Raw genomic sequence first — 12,290 nt, forward strand, 5'->3', positions numbered from 1 at the left:
TTTGTGTGTATCTTTGATAGAGTCTGTGGTGACCTCAGTTTGTGTTTTGCCCCCAACACAATTCCTCTCTGATAAAGCCAGGCCACAGGAGGAAGCAGTGAAAATCAGGAATCTGGGACTCTGTGCTATATATAAAAATTAGATCAGGGCTCTTGTAAAACTAGATAGTGCAACAGTCTTGAGAAAATTGAATTATGTAGATAATGATGCACTCGTTCAACTCTATTATCTATTGGTGCTCAGCTAGAACGGAGGGAAACTGGAGCAGAAAGACACTGAGATTCTGTTTTTTTTTGTGCTAAAAGGCCCAAATTCAGCTCTGTGAAACATCTGCAAGTGAAGGAAAACATTGGCCATTTCATAAGGCAACACCTCACAGGATGACATTTGGCACAAAACAAAACGGCAATTACAGAAGGCATCATAAACCATGACACGGTAGACTGAATGATGATGACTTCCAGGTTTGGTCATCTATATTTTACGACAGTCGTTTTCTTCACTCCCAAAAATTGATTTATAACATTGGGGAAATGGACTCTTCTGATGTATTATGAGTGTATTATCAAAGCCTTTGGCACAGCAGTTTGGGGACTTTACCAGAGTAAACTGATCCTGCGCCGACATGTTGTCGGTCCATACAAGTATCTTTAGTCTGGCCTGCAGGGCTGATTATAGGTTTGGAGGACTGGGGTGGTTTCAGCTCCTTGCACTGGAGTTGATGGCATGTTGAAAGACTGGCATGTTAAAAAGAAGCTGATAGGTCACCCTCAAACTGTGATAGAAACATGAGCCCCAGGGGGAAAACAAAGCATGATGTCACCAGAGAAAAATCGAAACGTGAGTCACTAATAAGTCCGGTCATGATAGGTAAAGTGTGTGTGTGTGTGTGTTTGTGTGGGGGTGGGTAAACCTAGAGAAATAAGCAAGAAAGAGAGTGAGTTGCAGGGTGAAGTGAAGACATGTAATTTGCCTTCAGCCTCCACTGGCTTGCTGTGGACCAGTATTGATTTGCCCCCACTCACTTTAAAACAACACGTGGGTCTAAATTGTATTACTGTAAGCTGCATCATACTGTTAAGTGTGGCTCCTCTCAGCAGTGAACAAGTTAGTCTGCATTGCACCGCACCGTTGTCTCCTTATTGTCTCTGCACTGAAGATTGACTAATGTTGGACTTTTATTTATTCATGCAGGTAAGACGAAACATCTGAACTCATTTAACCTGTCAGTTTAGGTTTTTTGATTTAAGTTGAAGTTTTCATAGATGTAAATAGGTAATAATTCAGTATAATAAACACTGTTATTAGTTATTAAAGCCTAAAGTATGGGAACAATTCATTACATTTAACATGAGTTTGATTATAATGAGACTTGTTTTACCCATTACCCATACCTCTATATACTCTATCAATATTATAATAAATATTTAATATCCTGACATTGATTCTTAACCATGTCACTTTCTAAATTGGTTTTCCTGCTTAGTTACATGCACTTGCTTGTGTTAGTTTACATACATAGACTAAAGAGCCAGAATGTGTATGTGTTTTGGATCTGTGTGAAACAGGATTTGTTGTGTGTTAGGCAGTGTTTAAGGAAATGGCCTGTTAATCCCAATTCCACATCATGAATAACAACATGTTTAATTCCTTATGGAGGAAAGATTATTTAGGGCAGAGGAACACACAGGGACACAAACGTCTTGTTTGCCTTGATTTTAGTTTAGTTATCAGCATATATTGTATAAAATGATTAAAAAACAGAGAGTCTGGATATATATTGTATCCTAAAAGCAGTAGTCTGTCACAAGGTGCTTTAATATCTGTATAGGAAGCATATAAAACTTTCTATAGTTGAAAGAAAATGGGAGAAATCACAGGAAAAAGCAATAAAGGAGGAATTTTCTCTTTCAGAAGAAACAGATGATATGTGTCAATGAACAGAATAAAAAGAAGTAGCAATAATAGGATTATAATACAGACAATTAGTTAAACCGGCAGTGTTACAAATAATCTGTTAAAGTACTGTAATGTCTTTCATGCATACATTATTATGTGTTAAAAAAAAAGGTTTTATAGCTCTTCCAGAAGACAGAAAAAGATGTCTTTTTAATCCTTTTTCCAGCTGGAGTCTTTATGTTAAATTCATGACTTTCAGTTCAGAGCTATTCCCTGTTGAATGTGTTACAACAAAACGGTTACAGGTCTAACCTCATAAGACTGCTGTTGACTTTTCTGTACAGCAAAAGTGACTCCAAGACCAACATGTAAAATTGTTATCACTTTTCCATAACAAGATGCATGTCCCAAAAGGACTACAAAGAAAAAAAAAATCATAACACTAAACTTTACATAGATAATGTATACTTGAGGGTAACATGGTATAGAGAGAAGTAGCTCAATTATTCACATTTAAGTGGTTATAAAGTGTTTTTCATATTTCTTTCATAATGTCACATTATTATTTGATAACAATGTATCAAATGATGTAATGTGACAAATGTCGCTCATAGAGGCTGTTTACATTTGGCTTTAAAATGCATTTCGGTGATAAGAACACAAGCGGACAGCCGAGACACATGTATCTATCTGGCTGACCACTTGTGTTCAGATTTTGTTACTTCCACTAAAGGGTCAAAGGGCCCTGTGTATAGTTACTATGTCAGTTGGTCACCAGACAAGCACCAGATTTGTGTCATAAAGGCTAGCTTAGAAAAAGATAAATATTTCAAGTACTAATATACATGTTCAGGCTATTCCAGCTGTTGAGACTGGCAGGAGAATTTGGTGTTGGCATGCTGTCACCAAAACAACCACCACATCCTGCATTGATGATGTATTTTCTGCTATGTCCTTGTCTGGGACACATCAGGACACATTAACATTTACACTACAAAAGAGATGTGGTCAAATGCATCCCAGACCACCTCGGCAAGTGGTTGGAGTGATTGGATCACAATGCGTCTTTGTGGTCATTTACACTTACCCAAGACAACCAAGTGTAAACAGGGTCATAAAGATGAATCTACAGAGTGAATTATCACCCAACTCTGCAGCTCTTTTTGGCTTTACAGAGCTTCACAGTGAGCTTGACCTCATTGGTTAGATGTCTGACTTCCACTTTACGGTTCTCAGCAGTCTCATAGTGTCGTTTTCTGTTGCAGCAAGAAGCTGTTTTCAGAGAAAAAGCTCTGAACACCAACAGTACACTACCTGCTCAGCACCAGACAACAAACAGACACAGTTGGTGACTAACGGGTGAACATAGTGAAGCATTTAGAAGCTAAAGAGACAGATATATCTCTCAGGAGTTGGTAGAGACCAAAACGTCTGCTAAAAGACAGAGAATTATGGACTTACATTAATCAGGTGGACAGAAACACAGCTCCAGATAAATGATAATGTTCCTCTGTGTCCACTGGATGTGTAAATAAGCAACTATTTGCTAACAAGTTAAAAAGCTCTCAATGTTCAGTTTCATGCTGTACTTTTAATGAATGGTATCTTGTTTTTTTCCTAGTAAAACAGGTTTATGCTAAACTATCGTTATTGCGTCACTTCTGCGTATTCTGTATTTCTTTATTGTTGTATATTAGCCACATTTACATTCATATCATTTAGCACAATCTATGTGCTTTTGCTTGTCTTCATTTATTTAATTTATATTTTTATTGAACCTTAAATTTAAATTGTTCTTAAACTTCTTTTGTATTATCCTACTTTATCACCAAAGTTCCAGGAAACTTAATAAGATATCATAAGATAAGATATTCCTTTATGAGTCCCACAATAAGGAAATTAATTTCATATCATCTTGCAGTATGTAGCACTGAAATGAAAAATATGAATATAATGGTGGTGAGATGACAATAAAGGTAATTGTGTCCATGAAACATGATGTAAGTACTTAGGATTGTGGTCATCTTGAACTATTATACTTATTAGTTACCAGTATAGGATTGGATGTGAGGATGGAGGTGAGGGAGTTGGGGGATCCCACCATTACATCTTTGGAGGAGAGGTGCTGTCTGGCCGCAGTGGGGCCAGCTGGTGTTGGCATGGCCTGAAAGGAGCCCTTCTCCTGCTGCACGTGCCAAGTGGTGTCAGTCTGACACTGACTTTCACAGCACGTCTCTCATTGGAGGTTGTGGGTAGAGGAGCAGGAATACATTAGGCAAAGCTGTTGAAACATATGGCTTCTTTTTGGATGCAACTGAGGGCTTTGATTGATTTTCTGTTTAGCCATTTGATTTTTTTTTCCCATTTGATTTTAAACACATTGTAATTTAAGTAATTGTTCCTGGTAGACATTTAGTTTCTTTTTATCCTTGTTTAACCAGTGACTTTTTTCTTATTGCCTGAGAACAGCTGCTCCACTTTAGCAGTTAAGAGTGCAACAAAAAAAAAAACATTCAACAGCAGACATTGATTCATTTTTCTGATCTCAATGTTTCAACCAGTTGAGGAATTTGAACCGGTGACCAGTCTGGTTCTCGGACCTTTTGATGTTGTAATTGATAGATAATGCTTTAATGGTCCTTCCCCTCAAACCATCTTCTCCTCTTTCCTCTTTCCCACTCTCTTTCATTCACCTTCAGTCAGGAGGTTCGTGGGTAGAAACGCTCTCTGTGATGCAGACGCCCTGGAATGCACAGCTGTTTTACAGGATTTTGTACACTGTACATCTTGAATGAAAGCTTGTTATCCATAATATACTGCAAAGAAAGATGCCCCCATAGCCCCACAATCATAAATGCTTTATATATGGAGCTGCACACCACTTGAATTATTTATTTAAACACAAGTTTTGACCACACCTAAAGTTTCAAAACCTTCTTGCAGTATATTTATAATTTTTATCAATATTTTTTATTTTATTTTATGCCAGTAGGGTGAATTAGAGATGAGGATATGGCACTAACTAGGAGGTCCACTTGTATTCAAGAAGTAACTCCAAACAATGATGAAGGCATGTTGACTGTTTCAATGTTTGATTTGACTTTAAAAGCATCATTAGGAGCAAATAGACCATTTTTTTAATAGGTCCTTCTCAAATAATAGCTTGAAAGCTTCTGATGAAATCAGTTTGTTTGCATAATGCTGTGACGGTTAAGTGTTCATGTGTCTAACAAATAACCAATCTGTAGCACTGTGACACCATTACTATTTATTTATGTTACTGTACATTGGTATTTATTAGCACATGGTATCAGCTGTTGTTCCTAACACATCTTAACACATTTTACCCTTAAATCTATTTCTAGTCAGTGGGGTCTTTTGTAGGGCTGCAACTAACAATGATTTTCATCATTGATTAATCTGCTGATTACTTACTCAATTAATCAATCAAACAGTCCATAAAGCGTAAGAAAACATGTCCATTACAATTTCTTACAACCCATGTAATAAAGTTTATAATAAATATATAAACATTTAGTAACAAGGTTACTCCAATGTGCAAATAATCAGCTTTTTTCCTCCTTCTTCCAATGACAAACTTAAAACTCTGCAGTTGTCAGATATGCACATGGAATGGTTTTATAAATACTATCTTATGGTTGCAGCTCTAATTTGGTTGTGCTAAATTAGAGTTTCCTGTTTTCCTTTTCAGATCTCAGTCTGGTGACTCTCCCCAACCATGAGCGGTGGAGTGAATATCAAAGTCATATCTCAGAGCCAGAATGACGCTGGTGTCAGCTCCAGTTTGCCTGTACCTCGAAGCATGATGCCCCTGTCCAAGATGGATCCTAAGCAACAATACAGAGGCCTCCCAAACTCTATGGTGCAGAATCAGCATGCAGCCAAACGTCAGCTTTCGTACGCTTCATCTACTGTTTCCTCAGGCCCTACAGAGCTGCTGAGAGGCACAGCTTTAAAGAACCACCTGCTGCAGCAAAAGAGCAGCATGTATTCTCACAGGAGCCCAGCGGCCACAGAGCGAACTGACGGGACGTGCTCGGCGTACAGCAGCCCTCAGATACCGAAGAGGGAAGTCCGGCGCTCTAAAGACACACTTGACCTTCGCACTAGCACACTGACCCAGAAAGCTTTACGAGACCTACATTTGAGAAGAAACACCAACAAGAACTGGACCTTTGGAAAATGTCGTCTGAGAAGCGTTGACAACGCAGAGGCGGATGAATCCTTGTGTCAGCTCTCGGCTACTAACCAGCTTGGCCAAGGAAGAGGACGCCTCCTCTATACTAAAGGTACTAATGGGAATGTGATATGTTCCACTGGAATGGGGAACTTCCAAAAAGAGGTGAGGAACATCTCCAACCTGGACCTGAACACTTCTGAAGGAGTGGCGTCCACTAACAAATCAAAGCCTTCGTATCAGACATTCAACATGCACCGAAGAGGGAGTGAGCCAGGGAAGGTGAACATGGCAACTGTTGCTCCCTTCAGGTTCAGGTGAGGGCAGTGTTTCACCTTTTAAGTTAGGAAGATAAGCTTTTTTTCTCAGCACACATCAGATATCATGCAGCCTCAGAGCAGCTCATGCTTTGTCTTACAAATCATCATCTGTGTTTATGTAATAAGCATTTTTTGTGGCACATAAATAAAATGTGTATGCTTTTGTGTTTATCTATACTACTGTAGGTTTCAGGTCCATGAGGAGATGGATGCCTCTCTGGATGATCTGAGTGACTGTTCCTCTGATTCCATGGAGGTCTGCTGTGATGATATAGGTGAGTCTTTTTGAATCTCCTCCCAATTATCTTTCTACAGGAACACCTGAGAAAGATTGTGGCATTCAATTAAAATTAATTAGTTCCCGACTTTGGGGTCCAGACCCATCCAAGGGATCACAAGATGATTGACTGGAAAAAAGGAATGAAAAAAAAAATTTAAGACTTAAAAGTTTTCCATTATATGTGCTCTTTTCTTGTGAAATACTGACTTTTTCTCACCCTGAGAAGCAAAATTCACTCTTTTGTTGAAGTCCTCACCCAGAGGTCAAGCTGACACCTTGTACCACCTTGTGCCCTGCTGGGTACATTTGCTGCATGTCATTCTCCATCTGTCTCTCCCCCTTTGTCCTGTCAGCTGTACAATAAAGGCATAAATGCCCCAAAAGTAGTTTTAACAATAGTGCTCACATCTAAGACATGCACAGCATGAAACATGTGGCTTCATTTTTAAGAGTTGGTAACAATGGCTGTAAACCTACCAATGAGCAGTAACCTTGACACACAGTCATGAAACATGAAACAGCAGTCAAGGTTATCATAAAGGATCTTAAAATTAAGGAGCTGTCCATAAAGTTTAATCACTTTGTGTTTGACCTACATTTCAATTTTCCCTCTGTTCTTTAAAACTTTGAACGTTGCTATGCCAGAGCAAGTGAGTTATATTTAGGAAAAAAAGGTTTTTCACACAGTTCGCAGAGTTCACCAAGTTGGTTTATCAAAACAAAATCTTTCCAGTTGTATTATAGTGCATCCTGTAACACCCAGGCTTTAATATGGCTGGATGTTGACACTGGACTCTGTTCAGCGTGGCAGTTGTTCTCACCAGAGTTGCTGCCAACTCACAACGAAAGCTTCATTCTATATGTACCACCTGTTATGTGCATCAGGATTTCCTGAAGTACTTCACTTCTTTCTTTATGTGCATGTGGGAAAACACGGATTCTTGGCAGAGAAGTCTTCTCTCAAATCACACAGCACTGTTAAGTCAGCACTGTTTCTCAAATGTTTTTGTGTCTCCGGTGTGCCATAGAGATTTAATTTATGTCATTTAAGTCGGTGCTGCATAAAACATTAAAATTGTACTGTTGTGTGTTTGTTGGGGTGCCTACAACAACACTGTAACGCATGCATTGTGTTGCTTAGAGACTGACAAACATGAGGTGTAAACACACACAGTATTACAGTATACTGTACAGTATTTGCTTGGTCGGTATGTCATTATTTAAAGAGAACTTACTTAAAGGGAACTGCAGGAATATCTTGCTGAATGAGGGCAATTCATTAGAAGTAAATAAAACAACAGCATCTAAACCAATGAATTACAATTACAGAAGATTACATGATTGAGGACATACTTTAAATACAGTAAGTGATATTGATTCAAGTAAGTAAGCAGACACATCATGTATTGACTCAGAGATAGCAATGACTACAAGACAGAATAAATACCTAAACATATTTGTTGTGAGATTGATAGATATTTTTGGATGAGCTTCATCATTGTTTAATGTGAAATCTTGTTGTTACGCACTCTCTGACAAATAACCAATACCAACTAGACCTCCAACTAAAATAACTGAAATATACCAGACACACTAACGTTCATCTTTTTAGCTTAAGGGATAAGTTCACACACACACAAAAATTCCCAAATGAACTTCGACACATATTTTTCTTTCTGTAATAATTTCTCCTGTTCATCCTAAACCTTAAGAGATCCCTTTATAATGCACGTTCAATATAAGTTATGGAGGACAAAATCCACAGTCCTCCTTCTGTGCAAAAATGTATTTAAAATTTTATCTGAGCCCTTCAAAGTAGTCAAATGAAGCAGATATATTTTAACATGGAGTCGTTCTAATGCCAAATTCCCATGTTTTTTTTTTTATTTGGATCCCTCCACTACAGCTGAAGAGGGAACATTGTCTGAGGAAACATAAAGAAGGAATTTGAAACTAAAAAGATTTACTGGGTTCAACAAACTCAGACTTCTAAAGCCTCATATTATCTTGAGACACACTTTGAAATATATTTTTGCTCAAAACGAGGACTGTGGATATTGTCTCCCATCTCTTACATTGTAGGTGTGTTTTGTAGCGGATCTCTTAAGGGTTAGGATGAACAGGAGGAATGTTTACAGCAAGGAAAACTTGACAATTATCTTAAGACAGATTTGAGAAATCGAGCCTATCCTCCTTAACAAACTGAAGATTTTAAAAAGACTAAGAATCTACAGCCATGCTACCAGCTCTGTGAGGTTGTACTTAAACACAGTGATACCTTGAAATTAATGCTAAGGCAATGCTAACAATGACAATGCTAACATGATGTTTGGCAGGTATAATCTGGACTATGTGCAAATGAAAATACTTCTCATGAGATTGTCTTAGGTTTTGCCAATATTTGGTCATAAAGAACAATATTGGGTGAATGCAACTTTTGATCTGATGATGGTGCAAGATAAAAATGTTATGAAATTTCATAGCTATCCATCCAACAGTAGTTGATATTTCAGTCTAGATCAAAGTGGTGGATCTTAAAGCTTTGCCCCAGTCAAAAACTACTAAAATACTGCATGTTAGACAAATTAGCATCTGACTTCTTAAATTAATAATCAACCACCTAATTAGTTAATTCATTTCTCTTTTCCCTAATACAACCAACGAAACAGTAGCGGTATTATGTTAAAAATATAATTAGCCTGGCAAGTTATTTTCGATAACATGTCTAATTTATTTTTTGCTGCTGGTCACCCAACATGGACTGAATTTAGAAGATGACTCATATAATTGTGTGAGGCTATTATAAAACCCTCTAAGTGGCTTCTTAATTATCTTAATGACTGTGAGGGGTGAGAGCCTCCAGCCGGGCTCCTCGGGGAGAGACGAGACTAGAGACTGAGTGGTCCTCAGCTGAGTGTGGACAGATGCAGCGCTGAGAGATTGAGTGGTTTGATGGGAGGATCATCTTTCACCTCCTGTCTGGGAGTTCCTCTTGTCCCGACTGGACAGACCTAAGGGACGCTTAAATTCAGTTTTTGACTACAGACCAGAGCGATGTGTCTTTGTAAGCTGTCATCTGGCTTCAACTACAAGTTAGCCGGAAAATGAAATACAAGGCTGCAGAAACAAAAGCTCAGTCCAGATTTCTGGTGAGAAAACTTTAAGAAATAGGGAGACATGTGTGCTCCATGATTAAAACAAGCAGCAAGTTAAGCACTCTGGCACAATTTTAACTTAAATGTGGTTTTACCTTGTTATTGTTTCTGGCAGTTTGGATTTGATCATGAATAGACTGTGGAGAAGAAAAGAAGAAATATAACTGTTCAATATTCATCCCTCAGGCTGCTCCCATTCCAGAAAGCACAATGACTTCATTAGGTCTCTGTTTTGAGGTCTAATGCACAAACACAATCTTTACATGTGCCTTTTAACACCATGCTTATTCCCTGCCATTTTCCCCTCTCTGGAGGTCTTCCTGATGTTCTTGAATCCATTGCGTCACTATTGCAGCTGAGCAGACCCAAAATGATTACACATGCTGTCCAGGGAAATGTATAACAGACAGCTGTGTAACTGTCCCATCATACTGTGCTCACACATACATATAAACACACATACACACACAATTACAGTACTCAGATGGCCAGTCAGAGTTTGGGAATCAGACCCAGATGTGAAAGAAAGCAAATGAAAGATGCAGCTCCACCCTTCACTCTCCTGAGAGCTGGTGGCGATTAAAGGTTTCTACATTTACAGAATGGACATTACAGTTTTTGAACTTTTCATGTTTAGTGTAAAAGGCACATATCATAAATCACACATTTGCCTCAGGGGCTTTATAAATCCATACAGTGAGAAAAAAAAAAAACGTTTTAATGTTGGAAAAAACGTGGAAGAAACCCTAGGAAGAGCCATGTAATAGATGTGTGTACGTACAGAAAAAACCAAGATATCAAAATTACAGTATGGAAAAACAAGATGACAAAAAATATAAAATATCAGCCCCATTAAACCTCATGGGCACGATGTTTAAGCCTAGAATTGCTGACAACAGGACTAAGTGACTAGTATGAGCGGTTCTGAATTGGTTGCTATAGGCACAACATTCATTTGAGCGAAATGCTTACTTCAGCATGCTAACATGCTCAGAATGACAATGCTGACAATGCTAATGTGAAGTGGGTATAATGTTAAGCATCTTAGTGTAGTGGTTTAAGATTGCTAACATTTGCTAATTAGCATTAAACATAAAGTACAGTTGAGTTTGATGGGTAGAACTGTGTTCTAGTTGGTCATAAAGGAAAAGTCAGGTGGTCGCCAAAGTTATTATAATTCATCCTGAGGTGGACATGAATGTGTTGACCAAATTTCATGGCAAATCATTTAATAGTTGTTGAGATGTTTCAGTTAGAAATACGGACATTGTAGTCCCTGAAGTAAAGCAGCTCCAACAACTCCTGATTGAAAGTGTTCATTTAGTCTGTGTCTAATACAAACTTTAAATATAGATGATTTTATAAAAAGAAAATATGGCATGTCCGAAAATGTTTATCCTATGATTCATTAAGACATTCCCACTCCACTCACCAAAACAAATAAGCTATTCAGTGCATCTTGGGAGTGTATCATGGATCTAGAGTCAGCAGGGGAGTCCTGAAACTCGTGATGTGAAGGAACAAGACTTGACATTGTTTCCAGAAACTAATTGCCAGATCAAACAACTACTCACTAGTCCCTGAGCCGCCCCAGGTGCCCTGAAAGCCATATAAAAAAGCAGTAGAGTGTGTTGTGAACACATTGTGAGAGTAAGAGAGGGACGGTTCGGGCATTGTAGCTAACAGGTCAATCATATCCAGTGGATTTGCTCCATGTAGCATGCTCTTAACCAGGCATGCTGTGTAGTGGAAAAGAGCAACTGTTCACTCACGTCATTTACTTAATAGGAATGTTAAAAATCTTAATAAATTTTATTCGATGAAGAATCCCATCCCTTTGACCGCATGATAAGAAGTGGGCTATATGAAAAGGTAAATGTTTCTTTAGCAGCTGTGTTTGTGCAGAGCAGCGAGGTCTGGTGCAGATGACATGCAGGCGATGAGAGGGTGGTTTCCATGGTGCAGCTCTGCATGCGAGCGCTGCAGAGCCTCCTCATATCCTCCTGAGAGACAGCTGTGTGGAATATCTTAAAAGATGATTACACTCATATGTCAGCAAAAAAAAAAAAAAAAACTGTGGTGACTGGATATTCAATTTATAGCAATCATGTGTGTGTGAGTACATGTGTCTTATACTGACCTGAAGATATTTCCAAAGTGTGGTTTTGGGTGTGTTTTTTGCTTCCACTGGCACATCTTGTCGCTTACTCAGTCTGCTGAAATGAAGTCACCTTTTGGCTCAAACACTTTTTGGACTTAAAGATTAAAACCACCCAATATTTTTTTCATAATTTCATCAAGTTTCATTAGAATCTACACATTATTGATATAAGTCATTGTTGTTAATATAATATAAGAATACAGTAGACTGTGAGCAGGGCAGCAAATTGCTGATATTTAGCATATGATTTATCCAGCTGTAAATCTGGAATTGATAT

At 38.3% G+C, this 12,290-nt stretch overlaps 1 protein-coding gene across 1 annotated transcript in view; it reads left to right on the forward strand.

Moving 5' to 3' along the window:
• Nucleotides 1-5,638: 5,638 nt before the first annotated feature.
• nav1b (neuron navigator 1b) overlaps nt 5,639-12,290 on the forward strand; it is a 52,453-nt gene continuing 45,801 nt past the window's right edge. The window contains 2 exon segments of the mRNA XM_062444250.1: nt 5,639-6,414; nt 6,604-6,692. Coding sequence (XP_062300234.1) covers nt 5,639-6,414; nt 6,604-6,692 — 865 coding nt within the window.

This window comes from Scomber scombrus, chromosome 3, assembly GCF_963691925.1.
Source record: "Scomber scombrus chromosome 3, fScoSco1.1, whole genome shotgun sequence".
Lineage (NCBI taxonomy): Eukaryota > Metazoa > Chordata > Actinopteri > Scombriformes > Scombridae > Scomber > Scomber scombrus.